Genomic DNA, 17,595 nt, shown 5'->3' on the forward strand with positions numbered 1-17,595 from the left:
TATGAATATTATTTGCGATACTATCACGCAACGCAATCCACCTACCGTCATTGTCAGTTTCATCAATTTCATCTATCTCGGTCTCTCGACTCTCATTAGTTGTTGTAGTAGAATCTGGAGGAATATAACTTTCTCTTTCGGCCGTGCGAAATGCGATGTCACTTCAATTTAATTTTCTAATATAGTTATGAATCGCCATCGTGAACAGAACGATATCAGTTTGCGTATCTATCTTATACTCGACATCGTGTGGTCCCCCTTCCCAGCCTTCCGAAGCAAAAGTAAAGCACAAGTTAAAATCACAGATTGCTAGGATATTTTGAGTGGCGTATCCCTTTCGACCAAAATAGGGTGTACGCTCTGTTTCTTTTACTCGACATTTAATATGAGTACCATCAATAGCTTCAATAGCATCCTGCGATTAATATTGAAATAATATTAATTTTTATCAGAAAAAGTCATAAAAATATTTGGATATAAATATATATACTTACTTCAAAATATGGATGATATCGTTCATGTTGAGGTGTATGATAACCACATCCAGTATTATAATTTGAATTTGGTTTAATGTAATCACTTGTCAGTCTGCAAACAACTTGTAGAACAGAATGAAAATATCGACTAATAGTCTCACCAGAGTGATTCCACATTTCTTGCATTAAACGATTCCCACACCCATGCGCAACAGTCATCAAGAAGATCCCTACTTCCTCATATTCAGACATGCCTTGTGTGGGAACCAACCCATAACGATCTACTAATATTCGACAAAAACTTATAAAAGTATCTTTTGACATACGAAAATCTTGATAGCAACGAATTTCATTCCCTTTTATTATTTCTTCAATTAATTTACCGCTCGTTCTAATTGAATCATGACATGGCCCTTTGTGCACAAAACTTTCATAATAATACACTAATGTGTAAGCAGTAGCACGACAAACTGTTTGCCAATCCAACAAATTTGACTCATCTTCCTCAGTTTCATTTGGAATTTCAAAATCGTATTGATATGCACTGTTTGACTCCATACAAAAATTATTCTCGTACGAAGATTGAAGAAAAGGATTAAATATATAAGAAGGCTCTATATTTATATTAAAAGAAGACGTACCTTCTGTATTATAAGCAAAATAATCAAATGTATTAGAAGTCTGACCTTCGGAATTATTATAACCAAAAGGGTTATAACCATATGGATCCATTTGAGATGCTACACTTGATGGCTTATAACAAGTTTATGGCTTCTGCTGAATGTGAAGTTGAAAACTTTGAAGCTAGTATTTATAAACATACGTACAGAAACATGGAAGGAAATAATTTAGTTTCACAAGTTGAATAATTCACAGTACAGATTGATAGTTCCAAAGTAGCATGCACTGGTCACATTTGAAATAGTACAAACAGGATAAATCTACACTACTTTTAAAAAAATAGATTTGAAAATCCTCATCCTGCAAAGGTCATTCACCTCAAACAGTTGAATACTATTTTTGAAACACACGGGCCCTAATAATACACACAACTTGACATGGCACTGTAGTGCAGTAAACTTGACAAATAACTCAACATAAAATTTCAACCAAGTAATAGTTGTTTTCACTGCCTAGAAGAAGAACCTCCTGGACCTTTAAAGTGCTTGTAGTTATACTGCAGTTGGCCATAACGGAGTTCATTATTGCGCGCCTTTAAAAAAGCGTCTTGTTTTCAGTGTTCAGAATATAACGCTGAGCAAAAAAATACAAGTCACTGCCAACATCAATTTTTGGCATGGCGTCAAGTACGGCTATTGCTTCATCCAAGGTGCGGTCTTCTGCACTACCAGCAGTACTCTTGCAAGACATGGCTGCTACTAAACCATCAAGCCCTTCCCGAACGAACTCTGCACCAGATTTATTTCTTTTTTGGCCACTGCTCGAACCAGATCTAAAAGAGTTTGTGGGAAATAGATTATGCGATGGTGGTTGTGGTGTTTCATAGTTGTTATCATCGCTGTCACCGCTGCCTTCATTCCCATCATCTTCTCCGAAATATGGAATATCTTCACCCTCCTCTAAATTCACCGCAGAGTAGTTATTCGTGGCTTTTGCCCGCTCACCAGTTGCAATGACATTACCGAACAAGGTATCATAGTAATTGACGAAATACGTCATATCCTTATTCCTGAATTTGCTAAATTTTTGATTCTCCTGCGAGAATTAACAAGTAACAAGTTTAAGAATATATCTTAAGTAACAAGCCTGGAAGAAATGAAAATCCTGGAACATCACTTATAAGGAAGTGCAATAATTAAGATGCAATCAGGTTATTAATCTGTCAAAGGAAGCAGTGATGGCAAAAAAAAGGACAGAACAGCTCCAAGTGATAGCAGAAAAAGGACAGAACAGGTCCAAGTGATAAAACATTAGTGTCTAAAAACATTCAGATAAATTGGTAACTTACTAAATAAAATAGTAATTTAAACATCCCAATCTAATAGCCACTGGTAAATTAAAGATCTAGCACAAGTAATTTTTTAGAACAATCAGTATATTTAAACATGAGCAATGACAAACTTTTAAGCTAGAAGCAGCTGCCCCTGCTTGTAATGAAAGATCAGCAATTAACAGTAACAACCATGATGGACTAAATTGACCACCAAGATAAGAGCATGTTCCAGAATGGATTTCATAACTAAAGATGAAGTTAACTTATATAATAATCATATGACATTTTATAGAGGTATGAATTTTAGAAATGAAACAAATGCTTAGTTAGATAGACTGAATCTTTTATGAATTGTTACTGAATAAACCTTATTTACATGAATAGCCAGTAACGATGAATTACACACTTCCCCTTGTTCCCATTACACACAAATACTTAACAGATTTTAGGACTGAATTATGCAGATTACGTTGAACAACAAAATGTGTTGACCACCATTGTTATGCAGAAAATAGGTCTAAATTTACATGCTCTATTTTCCTTCTACTAACAAGATACTATGACGCAAAATTATATCTCCCCTCCCTCCCCCTATTTAAAGTCCGCCATTCAATATTGGACTGCAAGTGAATTGAGTCCAGAGCAATAAATAAAAGGAAAAAAAACTAATCCTAGCATTTTCTATCATAACTTTTAAGTTGCACTTAACCAACAAAAAGATTAATAAACTCCAGTCATTCCTTACGTAAATGCATGATTTTGTTATCTTTCTTCATAACACGACAAAATCTTAAAATCGTATCATTCTCTTTCCCAATAATGTGATTTGGATTAATGATAATCTAGTACGTCAGGAAACAATCTATACTCAGCCATACTAGAAAAACATGATGTTGATAGGTGGATTCATTTAGTGGTTCTGTTTTATCTTGTTTGTTTCATCTAGAACTGAAATTTCTCAGAAGGAAGGCCTATCAGCCTTGGAAAAATGCACATAAAGCACAAAAATAGCCATTAAAATCAGAGATCCTAATCATGTTGACACCGCATCTATTTGACAATGTATATTAATAGAGTTTACGGATCCTTCAAAACACAATACAACATAAATACACTCAATATCAATACATACAGTTATAACACGTTTAAATTGAAGCTAGGACATAAAATTACTTCAATTAAACTCGTAATTGTAAAAGATGTACCTTAATTTTCTCCTTCCACCATTCATCAGACACTTCAAATTGTTTTGTCAACTCGTTCCATCCCAAACCAGTTTGCCCAAACTTCAATTTCTTAAAAATCTTGTAATCTTTTCTCATCGCATCCTAATGATTTTTTAGTTTTCTTAAATCCTAAACGAGATCCTTTCCTGAACGAGAAGTAAATTGCTGATACACAGCGTTCCAACCTTCTTTGTTCAAAGTGGTGTAAGGCATGTTGCCTTTAACAACCTGACCATAACATAGCCTCACAAATAAATCGTGTTATTCATCTCCCCACTTGGCAGCAAATGATACAGAAGGAGTCGCATATACAGGAGCCGCACTTGATGGTTGATCATATCGCCGTATATTCGACTGTGCCCTTGACATCTGAACAAATCATTGAAAAATAATCAATGATGTTAATTAACACTCCACTTAAAACTAAAGTAAACCTCCTATGACTGAACACAACATACCAAGAACTCAACAGCTAAATTCATCACTAAACACAAACTAATTACACAAAATAAATGAAGTATTCGAATTTAAACTAATTAAACATAAATCCTTCTGAAAAAAACTACAAAGAACAGCAATTATCATACAAGGTGATCAAATTATTACAAAAATAATTTACCCAGAAGTGTAAGGAGAGCTTGAAGATGGTAGAAATTAAAAATACATACATATATACAAATACATCGATCATAATACATGAAACCAAGAAGATTTGCTATTTTAACGAAACTATACACACACATATACATACGGGAGAAAGGGGACATACCTGACGAGAATCGAAGCAGGTGTAGAGAGATCGAACGGGATTTGAGCGCCAAACTGACAGAGAGGAAAGATGGGAGAGATGTGCAAGATGTGAGAAAAAAGAGGCGCCTAGGTTAGAGATGAATAAGTGAAGAAGAAAAGTATCGGGTCAGGTACATTTTACTTATGGGCTTATCCCATTTGTAGAAGCTGTTGATAAGTTAGACCCCAAACAGTCCACCAGTAAGTGATATGGGCTTAAGCCCAATTAAGTGGACTTACCAGAAACGCCAAACAGGTGCTCTAGCAGCACACAAAGAAAAAAGGCTCTTAGACATATGGCTTCTAACTTCCATGCGTACAGTTGCCAAAAATTTATCCTATATAAAATCATTGTGCACACTTTCAATATTAAGCAGATTCAAACATACCATTTGATTGCAAACGAAGTTAGACCATGCAGATTGGCGAAGTTTTGGTTATATTGAGTTTCCTGCAATACAGTAGAACATCTGGAACCAAGACATGCATGATTAAATAAGAAGTAACATGATTTTTAAAATAGGAAATATGTTCATATTGCAGTTATTGAATTGAGGCATAGTACTTGGTTAGCTTATTACCTTTACTCTCGCCAGTAACATACCTGGAGCGAGGATCTTTGACATTGGGTTCAATAGTCTGAGGAGGAGTTATAGCATTCACTATAATGGAAAAAACTTGTAATTAAGTATTAAAATAGTTCCTTATATTACATTATTTAGAAACGGCGAACTGGAATGCTGATAGTTGAACTTATATTAAGAGTGTATAACATATGCACTTATAACACACCGATGGACATCAGGACAAAATACTACAATGATTATTGAGTACAAAACTATTAATATACACTGTTATATAACTCGATTCTAAATTTCCGAGTATATCTAAATATCTACAATTTTTCTACTGTTGAAATATTACCTACATAGAAACCTGATACAAAAATCTGCAAGAGAAAACTAAATTACGTTAAATTAGCATAGACGATATAATATTAGACAGTTTATTCATTAATGCATAAGCGTTTCCAACCAAATTAACCTATTGTCAGCCAAAAAATTAAAAAGCTACTTAATGTAGTTATTCCACATTATATAATCCTTAAATTTCACTCCCAAGCATAAAGAGTTTAACAATCCCAATTAAACTTCATTAACCATAAATTTCACTCAACACCAAGTATCATTAATGCAAAATCAAACACATTAGGTGCATTTTATAGACCATTGTAGTTGTTCATCTACTCTTATTAGTTCTACAGTACCCGAACCCAACAAAATTATCACCAATTTACTCAAACAAAACCCGAAAATGACACTAACATCACTCGATCGCCTGATAATTTTCTCACAAATGGTAGAATCAGTACCACCATCTAAATATAAAATTATAATTTACTATTGCGGAGTGAGAATTTCAAAAAAAATCCAAACCCTGTATAAAATTGCAATAATATTACAGAAATGAATAAATTTTGGTCGGTACTTTAATCAAACATGTAGGTTGGATAATAAAAAATTGACACATCAATAATTTTTTATAATTTCGTTCAAACAATATATGAGACGATAAAAATTAATACGAAAAATTAGTCTTTGATAAATGCACTTGATTTGTTAGCTAGAACCCATATTCATAATATGTGATTACTGGAATAAAAGTCATCATCTCTGTATCATAGCAAAAATATGAAAAACAACGTTAAATAGATAGAAAGGCAAAAGATACGATCCTAATAGATTTAGACTATATAAACAAACAATCAAAAACACACACTTCGATAAGAAATCAAAACACACATATATATTAACACAAATATATATATATATAAACGGAATAAAGATTCACATATGTACATTAAAGAAAAAAGAGAAAGGAAATATAATTCATGAATTTGAATTTTTGAGGAAGATAAGACTGCTTAGTGGAGTAAATGGGTTGAAGATCTACAATTTTGATTTTGAATTATGGTTAGCGTGTAAATGGATGTGATTGATATTATCGGGAGGGGAAGTAGATATATTTGTCATAAAGGTCAGTAGATACATTTTGAGCCTGTCATTTATGAACATCATTGCCTAGGGTTCCATTCTATTCGCAGGAATCTGGATTGATAGAATGGGCCAAATAGCTATACAAACAGAATACATGTTAAAATAGATGAGCATTTTCAAATAAAAGAATCACTAAGAATACATTGTCAGATGCAACTCACAAGCTCTCTTGTCGTTGCGATAAAAGAAAATAATCACTGTGAGCCATCACTATTGCCCCATAAACTGAAAGTGGTAGCACAGGCAACTCCCGATCCTTTAAAAAAATGAGTTGTTATGATACAAAGTGGCACAAATAGTAATCATACTTGCGCTTAAAGTTTATCTGTAAAATGGCTCATATTGTCCTCCGGGCACTATCTCTAATAAAATCTCATAGCAGTCATGATAAATACCAATCATAGCAGTCATGATAAATACCAATCATAGTCGTCATGATAAATACCAATCAGTTATCCTCATGTATAACACCAAGACACCAATGCCGCAACAAAGCCTACCAACCTAGCATTCAAACAAACACATTTATGAGAGACTCTCATACAAATAACTTACGGATGCATACCACATCTGTACTATGTTATCTTGAATCCTTAAATCCCATATTAGAGCCATAAAAATTGAATTAATAAATTTACTCTAAAATTGTCAATCACATGAGAGACTCTTTCTTCATAACTGGTCCAAGGTGTAATGATCTAGGAAGTAAAAACATGACATTGGATTTTGAACATTGTCCAACAATTGCGAGTTCATTGCATCAAAGTTCTCTAGACCATCAACTGCTAGACCATCAGAGAATGTAACATAACAGATATCAAGGCCTGATTGTCGTGCATGGACAGCTATCAAAGTTCTCTGACACTCTTGAACTTGTTCGTATAGATTTCTTGCAAAAGGACATTATTTTGTCAAATATATATATTAAAGAGTTCCAAAAATATATAACTGACAATCAAAATTGCATTAAATATATAATCAAACACTTAGAGTGCATAAACTTACCATTTTGCTAAGTAGATTCAAAAATGAAGAATATATCACCAACAACAAAAATCACCCATTTGTTTATCTTCCTGGAACATCAAAAAATTAAATCGATTAAATCAAGATTGAAACAAATCGCGTAACATACTAACTAAATGAGTAATCACTAACGATTTAAGAAAATATATGGCTTCTATACATATAATACATGGTTTCTATACATATACATAGCTTCTATACATATGCATATAATAGATTATATATACATATATTATTTATTGCTCCCATTCATAGCTTCAAGGTTATACAATTAGTCTTTCTGAATTTCGGGTACTGCAAAACAAAATAATTAGGTTTTATTAAAATATAATCGGATGTACGATTGCACAATAAATAACAAATGATTGGTAATACAAATTCGATATAAGATGATGATGTATACAATTATTTAGATTCATAGATATGGCTAACAAAGAAAGAAGAAGAATATAATCATTATCAAGAAAGTAGTAATGATTTTTGAATTTGAATTACTGAAAGTATGAATTGTGGATCTATAATTGATTTGGTATAATAATAAATCTATTTTAATAATATGTTTGATCTTTTTAATATTGAAAAGTGATTTTTTAATAATTATAAATATCATTTAAGATGTGGATAATCCATGAATCTATGCAAATTTGTATAGGAATTAGTATGTTTAGGAATATGGGTCGACCCACTGGTCAAATTTCAAAAATATGGGTTAAAATATTTACAAAAATGTCATTCTTTGTACAATTTTTTGGGTTGTTCACTAGCGCTCATTAAGATATAATAGATATCTCTATCGTATATGTATTACCCTTCTTTCAAGTTTTTCAATCTTTGTTCACAGTGATAAAGAGTTTATTTTTTATAATCAAGGGATTAGGGGTCTAATTGTATCTATTTATAAGCCTAATTATTTAAAAAAAGTAAAAAAGAATTGATATCTGAAAAACCTACCCGTTTACCTCTGCTGGGATGGTGTAGCACAAAATAATATTTATTGAAATAGTTTTTATTAATAAATATTGTATATTCTGTTTTAAACTTCAACATATAATGCATTCTTCAAGAGTGCATTGATGATGTATGTGTGATCTCTGGGCTCTGGTAAGCTTCTTTTTTTCAAGTCCTCCGGTAACAATAAAAACAAATTTTACAAAACTATGAAATCGGGTGTATGTTCTTAATTTACAATGTCAATAACTATACTTATATTGGAGTCCCGAATCTGGTGACCGTGTTAATATGATTACAAAAATATATATAGCACAACAATGACGAGATGCATATAAATTTCCAATTATTTTGGCTAGGATAGCTCTGATATTGAATACTTGGTCTTTCTTCCTTTGCAATTGCAGTGGAAATGCCAACATATGAGATTAGTACAAAATTGTAGGGAACCACAAAGATAAGAACCTGCACATATAATTGTATCAGTAAATTTAAAGACTTTGATAAACTTCACTCGAAGATGGGAATGCAGAAAGTGATGATGGATCACCATGTTTGTACAATTGTTGTTCATCCAAGATATTTTAACAGAACCCCATCATTTCCTAGCACAAATCCCTGTTTATCGTTGATAAATCTGCACAAAACAAAGTACAGACAGAATGTTAATCTTGCTTTTTTAACCATCAAGAAAATGTACTGATAGATAAGAATGCAGTAACAATGACAAGAAAAGAAGAGTTAAATCAGCAAACTCAACTTAAAATGTGTTGCCAAGGAAGTCGAAGTCAATAATAGATAAAAGTGATATGAATAACATCAAGAGGCGAAAACTTTGCATAATGAGTTTAAGACCTTGAGATCACATAGACGTGGGGCTGGAGATCATATTACTATAAGAATTATACTTACTTTACTGAATACAAATTGGCAGCAATATTATCAGCTGCTTTGTCACGAGTCCAAGTCTTGCCACTATTTTTAGTTTTCAACAGAACCCCGCTGCCCCCAGCTGCCCAAGCTTCATCCTGTCAAACCAATCCTCAGTACAGTTATTACAAAACCACAATATGTAGTTAGCCCGTATGCATGTACATATATGTCATCTACAAGTATCTTATCTCAGATTTTTACAAAGGAGGGAAATGAAGAACTCTTAGTGCTACTACACTTGTATCTGACTAAAATATTAAGGTCTATCATATGTGTTAGTATGAAACAGCGTAACCACTAATCAGCTCTACTTACTACTGTAATAGATGATTTAGCATGGGTCACTCTCCGGCTCTGGCAATTTTAAGTTAACCATCATGGCGTTGAATTTATACTGTTATCAGAGCTACATTGCTAGTACAACTAATAAACAGACTACAGATAAACTCACCTACTGTTTAATGGAGGAAGAATATTTTTCAATATTATAATCTAAATATTACCTGTGACCGATACCCAACATCAAGAATGCCAAAGCCACGACTCTGCACCGGAATTTCATTGAATTCCTCTGTTATCTGAAAATAATATGAACATTTTATGTTAAGTCAACAAATTCTAACATTTTATAATTAACGAGGTTTTACAAATATATCTTATATTCAAGTATAATACTATCATTCAGATTCCCTTGTGTTCATCCCAAATGAGCTCAAGTAGCCAACAGGTAACAAATATACGTGCTCCTGAAGTTCTGAAGGGATTACGGTCCACAACCACAAGTTTATGTTTCTTATATGATGAGGATCAATTTATCAGAATTTTTACTCACCCCTGTGCCTTTGCTGAGATAAAGACCTCCACCACGTACAAGAAGCCAAAGCCCACCATCAGCCCTCCAGCCCATATTCTGTATTCTTCTAGCAACTGACCTGTTATGTGGCTGCCAGTAGGGCTGCATTTACAAAATCAAGAGTACTGATTATCATTGCACTAAATTTACCAGGAACACAGTTGAAAAAAAGGGGGATATGAGCTATATAGAAAAGTAGGTCTAAATCTGTTTGATTTCGTAATATTACAACACAGTCTGCTATAAGCCTATTAAATAGGTTTCTGCTGTAATTAGGTTTCAAGTGGCCACAATTTTCCTGGTGTAATATTACTTTAGGGGATCTAAACAACAAAGTGACGTGATATAATATTAAAAAATAGTATACTTCTTAATTATCAACGTATCACATTGAACAAGCCTATTATCCATAGTAAGGAGTTAACGCACAGGCGCACTACATGTTTCTTGAGTGCTGGGATGAATGTCCGGGTCCTCCCACCTTATTTAATATAAATACTGGTATTGGTTGGTATTGGTATTTGGTATTTGGTATTAGTATTGTGTAAATATGCCTAATTGTGGTTGTGCAATAGTACGATTTAGGGGGAGTGTTAAAGAGTATACGATCCTGTCGGGGACTTCCTCTAACACCTAAAATTTTAGACGGACTAGTTACATAACAATTATATCATTATTAGGCACGTTTATACAAACTGCACATTTATCATTATTATTTATTATCATTTTGCAAATTTTAGATAAAAAATTAATTTATGTACCAAGGACTTTTGTGCTAACTGCAAAATAGTGGTTAGAGCCAGTCATAAAAGACAATAATTTGGAAGCTGCTACAATCTGAATTGCATACGCATATTACAGTGGCGAAAATTAAAGAACCAGGCGTATCATCAGAGTCACTTAAAAAATATATGAAACACAGTTGCCAAGAGATTCTCACCTGCCCTGGTTCCCAAGTCAGGTAGAAGTTACCACGACTTGACACCGCCACATAATTACCTTCTGGTGAACGATTCACTGTATTAAAAGTACCTGTGTAATAGCTCGCACCACTGATGCCACTAGAAACTGTTCTGCAATAGTCAAACAGTATGGAAGTGTTACCATCTTGCAAATGTAATGATTATCCTAAATTATGGATAACTAAATGTGCAGACTAATTACAAGAAAGATAACCTTGCTGGTATAAATAAAACGGAATATGAGCTGAAGATACTTTACAAGAGACTTTAATCTTCATACTTAAATAGGAAAAGTGGTATAGCGGTATCTCCCTCGCTCCCTCTAATAGGATGCCAAGGGTTCAAACCTTGTAAAGATATGGTAGTGGGTGAGTGTGTTTAACTAGCAACAAACATCAGATCACCATGGTATAAGAGAGATACAATAGCTTGAATGATCACAGTATAAGAGCTATAATAACTGAAGATTCGTACAGTTATAATTAAAGAAACAGCTACCTGTGCATACAGATATGTTAGAAATATAACCAACCAAAAAATAGCCAGAACTGCATATGTGTCTTAGTAGGGGTGGGCAATATTGTGGAAAGGATGCAAGTTGGTTTCACAAGTAGCCATGAACTGCATATGTGACTGGGGTATGGGTGGGCAATGGTCTGGGAAAGGTGCAAGCATCACTAGAATGTATTTTAAGATACCAAACCATCAGAGGGTAAAACATAATATCACAAAAGATTAAGAGATAAGATTCTCATATTGATAGAATCCATCCTCAGTTGTACAGAACCAATTCTTTTTAGTAGTTACTGAATATAGATTTATATTTTGGAACCTTGGCCTTGTTGTGCAGGGGGGAATATCCTTACCACTAGGCGATCCTTGAATCCACAAAACCATGAATTTAATCCAATCTTGGAAGTTTCAAATGATTATTGATTAGGCTTCAGGAGGTTCATCAACACACTCTATAGACATGTACCTATAGCTTCTTTTTTTTTTTTGCTAATTAAAAATTTATATTAAAACGAAAAAAGAAACAGAATCCAGGGGCAACCCCGCGAGAAGAAAGAAAAACTAACCAAGCAGCGACCGAACAACCTAACCGCTAACCCATTAGAACTATACAAGCGTATTAATAAAGCAAAGTAATGAGCCTATTATCTCTAGCTGCCTGCTTTTTAAAAGTGTTACAAGAATGCAGTTTCTCCCGAACAATTGTTCCTATAGCTTATTCTGTTACATATTGCATATTAGATGGAAAGGTTGGATTATTGCATGTTATATGCTCTTACTATTAGCTGTTTAACAAGTTTTAATATCCTACACATATTGTGGACGTGGCTACAAGTGTCCATCTTTTTCATTTTAAGTTACAACGCAACTTGATAGTGACAGGATATATCATAGATATGTTCACATTTCTTAATTTGATAAAGAAAGTGACCTATTAAGAGTAGCTGATACAGTCTCCTGCACAGCAGCCTTCCAATTGTAACCTCTATTGGATGTAACATATATAGCACCTTCATCAGTTACCATTTCTGCGCTCTTATCTCCAGTTGCCTTGATGTATACCTGCAAAGTCATATAAATGATGTTTAACTTTTCAGTACTTGCAGGCTAAAAGCAAGATAAGCGATTAGTGTTGAACAATCTAGTTCAAGGGGATATTGAATATTACTGTTAAGAATAGAAAAGCACATCAGCTGTCATCGGTCAGTCAGTTAGAGACTAAGAGCACCTATTTAGTAGGTCCTGTGTTATAAGCACTTAATGGTAGAATGATTCAATTGAGAACATTTTGACCTCATGGACTCGATATTCCATTGACACGTAATAGCTTACATACATGTAATTTGACACAACATACATATGTATAGGATATTTTTTCTTTCTACTGAGGTTGTGAAGCATAATATTGACATTTCCAAAAAATCCAGTATTAATTAAAAGTTTGCGAAATCAGGATTACAAAAACATGGTCATTTCTGAGCACATCATACACGTGATTGGTTAATATGCGCGATCAGAAAAGAGGAGCATAATATCAGAACCAATATTATCATCTTCTCAGCTTAGGGAACATCTAGAGTGAGCATTTAGTATAGAGTATACTCAGCACAAAGATAAATATGCAAGCCAAGCATTCTTTTACCATATCTCCAGGTAATTCAGCACTCAGTGGAATTCGTTCCCAGCTGTCTCCACCATCCGAAGTATGCAACAGAATAGCAGGCTTCCCCACAATCCATCCTTCCTTCCCTTGAAAACTAATACAGTTAAATCTGTAATTGAAATCTTCATCTTCTGCAGATGGTATTGAACGTGGAGCCCACGTACTCCCCCTATCTTTGGTCTCCAATAACGTTTGCCTTGTTCCCAACAGAAAACCTACCAATCAAAACAATTATCCAAAAAATTCACACAACTCAACATCAGAATGTCATAACATTATATATCAATTACACTGGAAAAACATATCACTACAAACACATTTTCAGTTTGCACATAAATTCACAACATATAAATTAAAACAATAACATAATTTAGGCCCGTTATTTTTTTACTTGTCAGTTAAAAATTATCTATAAGTTTACTATTGGACCTTTGTGTAACAACTACATAAATTACTTTTATAAGTGGATTATTGACGATAAAAGTTATTTAACCCCTTACGTAATAAGGAAAAGTGACTTATAAGTTATAATATACCGTGGGAGGGGTCATCAGGAACAAAAGCAATATCAAGCAGCACAACACCAGGATCAATGGGAAGCGAAACTCTCTCCCACTCAGACAACTGATCTTCACTTCTTGCCGGAAGCACGAAAGCCGATGAGCCTAACGAAATAGCTGCAGCAGTAGCAGCTGCAGTATCAGCAAGCAATTGTCTCCTGTTAAGACAAGCTTTAGGAACAGCAATGCGACTGCGAGTTTTGGAGTTTTGAGGAAGAAAAGTAGTGAGTGTAGATAAAGAGTTGAAAGATGATTTGAGGATTATGTTGCGGTCTAGTATGTGGAGACTAGTTGTTGTAGTAGCCATTGTTGTGTGTGTGTGTTTTGGGGGTGATGAACTGATGAAGTTGGTCTTATCTAAAATGTTGTGTGTGGGTTATACAGACAGGTATGGGATTCGCGGGAGATTTCTAATGTTTGAGTGGATAGAATTCAAGTTAGTGTCTGGTCTTGTACTTCACACGTTTCCAACTTATTTTCTTAATCTAAATTCAATTGTCTTAACCTCAAATAGTCTCTATACAGGCTCTTTAACTTTAAAAAATAAAGAACTCTCCATAAATTAGAGCACCAAAAGTCTTGTATTCATAAAATTCTTAATTAAAAATCTTCTCAAAGTTAAGAGTTAGTGCTTACTCTTAACTCTTATTTATTAATAAAATACTCATTACCTCCTCCTCTTGTCCCATTTTTATCTTCTTCTTTTTTTATGTTCAAATATGAATAAAATATATAATATATTCTTATAAGTAAAATCAGAGCGACATTCCAATAAATAATGGATAAATTTTATGGCTCTTAGATGGGCAAGAATATCTAAATTCACGTAGACGACATGATTGTAGAATCAAAACTCGTCAAAAGCCGTATTTACGATTTTTGAATTTTTTTTGAAAACGTGAGATTATGAGGTTAAGTCCAATAAGTCTTTGGTCTGATTTCACGAAAATTCTTAGAATTCTTTATATGACAATGAGGGATCGAAGCTCATCACTCCCAGATAAAAGCTATCATCAAGATGCGTGATCTAACATTTGTTAAGGAAGTCTAAAAATTGATAGGGTATATAATAGATCTCCAAAAGTCTAAAAATTGATAGGGTATATAATAGATCTTCAAAAGTTCATACCTTAAAGTTTGAAGAAGTGCCTACCATTTTTTCAAGTTATAAAAGATGCTTCAAGTCTCACAAGATTAGTTGGAATGATGAATGCAAATAAAACTTTTTTGCATTAAAGGAGCTTTTTTTGACAAAATTCTCTCATCTTGACGTGAGCTTTATCTGGCGAGCCGTTGAAAATATATATGTCGGTAATGATCACACGGTCGCAACTGTACTCGTCAAGTTGGTTGAAAACAAGGAAACCTCAGTTTATTATGTCAGTCATTATTTGAAAGATGAGAAAACAAGATATTCTCAAGTTGAGAAGATGGAATATTCTCGGGTTATCGCAAGTAAAAAACTTTACCATTATTTTCAAGGTCACTGAATTCAAGTGATGACTAATCAACCTCTGAAACGTATTTTACACAAACCAGAAATGACGGAAAGATAAGTCGCATGGACAATTGAATTGAGCCAACTGCATATTAAAAATGTCCAACATAAAGCGATAAAGGCAAAAGTTTATCAGATCTCGTGACAGAATGTCAGTTCTTCTCTCCCTCCCCAATAAAAGAGGTACAACCTTTGACGTCTTGGGTGCTCTTTGTTGATGACTCCTCTACAGTCACCTCGGGGGTGCATGAATCATGCTTATTAGCCTAGAAAGTTTTAAATCCAATAATTTCTAAAATTTCTTTCCGTGTCACTGATAACGTCACCGATTATGAAGCTTTAATAGCAGGAATTACACTAGGTACAGAGTTAAAGGTCAAAATTTTGGACATATTCGGTAACTCCCAACTAGTGGCCAAGCAATTTAATGGGGAGTTTAAAAATCACATGATCGAATATTGACTTATTTGAGCCATTCCCTATCCTTACTACGAGGCATATCTTGATGAAAAATCAAAAATATTGGGCGTGAGGAAAATTGATGGGCATATGCTTTGTCCAAATTGGCATCTTTAGCTCTTCCTTCTAACAACGAATCCATATATATCGAGTAACGAGCGATCCTATCCATCGGCATATCGGTCACAAGTAAGATTCACGTCTCCATTAACTAACCACAATTGATACTTGATTACGTAATCAATAACAATATGCCAGAAGAAAAAAGCGAAGCACAATCCCTAGCATATAGAGCAAACAATTATTGTGTATTAAAGGATAAATTGTATAGGAGGTCACTTGTAACATCATTATTGCGGTGTTTAGGATTGGCCGAAGCGAAAATAGATATACTGAGGTTTAAACAAGAATCTGCAGCGATTATTTAAGCAACACGGATCTAGCTTAAAGATAATTCGACAAGACATGTTTTGGCCAACCAGTAGAAGATAATGCGAAGAGTTTCTTAAAAAGGAAGAAACCATGATGTCAACTATCACGGGGTCAGATTTCAACCCTTAATTTTATGATCCGTGCGGCCTACTCAGTCGCCCCAACGGCCAAGTGGTCATCATTCTCGAGAGGTTGTCGCCCAACAACCCCAGCAACCGAAACACAACGAATATAACCAAAACCCATGCACAGCAAAGATCCAATCGTTTGTGCAAGTGTGACTAATTACCAAACAAATGTAAAGACACGACATATTTACGAGTCTGAATACTCAACCTTTTATTGACCAATAATATAAGGATACAACCCCAAGATATGCTTACAGACTTTGCCTACTGCCTAGCATATAATACAAGTGCAGAATACAATATGAACTTGTACAAAATAACACTTAGATTACATTCAGAAAATGTTTATCTATATATACTAGAGCCTGGTCATAGCCCTAGCAGCCCACACAGCCCCACCGGCCCCAACTGTTGGCAGTTACAAGCAGTTCCAGAATTTAAATGCCTTCAAATTCAATTTTTCCCACCAAGCCTTGAGTAACAAACTTCAAGGTAGTTACTCAGTAACCCACTTGTGCATATCCCATCAAATATACAAATATATGTCACATATATAAATCAACCCCCATGTGTCACACATGTGCCCACGTTTTTTACTTGCCCCTTAGTCATTTTTGGACTTCAAGCTAAACTCTCAGCTCACTGTTGCCCACATATAAATTAGCCAACCAAATTTATCCTGATTCGTAATAGCGCCCAATCTGAGTCGCCGCCTGGTGACGTTTGATCCTAATTTCACTTGGCTTCCTAGCGAATCTGAACCCAAAATTCTTATCCATCCTAAGGGTCTTACAAACCCTCCCACACCTCCTGAGTTTGATGTCATCATCAAATCATCACCAATTCTGAGAAGTCCGTTTCTCCAATTAGCAAAACCAACGCCTGTGAACTAAGACTGTAAATCTGTTTGCGGTTCCTGCCACTGCCAAACCCAATCAGCTATCATAAGATGATCAGATTAACCTCCATAATTTCCCCCCTTCATCACCAAAACCTGATGACCATGTGTAGACGCCCAGTCGCCCACGCATCAAATTCCATTATGACTTAAATTACAGCAGCGCCTCCAACCCTTGGAGATATTGACTTAGGCCCATCCAGAAAATTACCAAGCTTGA

General features: G+C 34.4%; 2 protein-coding genes across 3 annotated transcripts; both read right to left on the reverse strand.

The window, feature by feature from the left end:
- Window positions 1-1,460: 1,460 nt before the first annotated feature.
- LOC141719770 (uncharacterized) lies at window positions 1,461-5,193 on the reverse strand. 2 transcript variants are annotated; one of them, XM_074522144.1, is made up of 6 exons: window positions 5,027-5,193; window positions 4,835-4,915; window positions 4,581-4,706; window positions 4,426-4,478; window positions 3,636-4,025; window positions 1,461-2,192 (listed from the first exon to the last, which is right to left on the reverse strand). In XM_074522144.1, the coding sequence occupies exons 5-6, from the start codon at window positions 3,750-3,752 to the stop codon at window positions 1,692-1,694; spliced, it is 618 nt and encodes a 205-aa protein (XP_074378245.1). In that variant the 5' UTR covers window positions 3,753-4,025; window positions 4,426-4,478; window positions 4,581-4,706; window positions 4,835-4,915; window positions 5,027-5,193; the 3' UTR covers window positions 1,461-1,691. The 2 variants fall into 2 exon arrangements, with proteins under 2 accessions (XP_074378245.1, XP_074378251.1); XM_074522150.1 differs by lacking the exons at window positions 4,581-4,706; window positions 4,835-4,915; window positions 5,027-5,193 and having other exon boundaries at window positions 4,426-4,564.
- Window positions 5,194-8,657: 3,464 nt separating this feature from the next.
- LOC141663738 (photosystem II stability/assembly factor HCF136, chloroplastic) lies at window positions 8,658-14,390 on the reverse strand. Its single transcript, XM_074469541.1, has 9 exons — window positions 13,937-14,390; window positions 13,380-13,615; window positions 12,669-12,799; window positions 11,203-11,335; window positions 10,242-10,364; window positions 9,913-9,987; window positions 9,389-9,504; window positions 9,027-9,113; window positions 8,658-8,941 (listed from the first exon to the last, which is right to left on the reverse strand). The coding sequence occupies exons 1-8, from the start codon at window positions 14,265-14,267 to the stop codon at window positions 9,047-9,049; spliced, it is 1,212 nt and encodes a 403-aa protein (XP_074325642.1). The 5' UTR covers window positions 14,268-14,390; the 3' UTR covers window positions 8,658-8,941; window positions 9,027-9,046.
- Window positions 14,391-17,595: the final 3,205 nt, after the last annotated feature.

The sequence above is a fragment of the Apium graveolens genome, chromosome 1, assembly GCF_009905375.1.
Source record: "Apium graveolens cultivar Ventura chromosome 1, ASM990537v1, whole genome shotgun sequence".
Lineage (NCBI taxonomy): Eukaryota > Viridiplantae > Streptophyta > Magnoliopsida > Apiales > Apiaceae > Apium > Apium graveolens.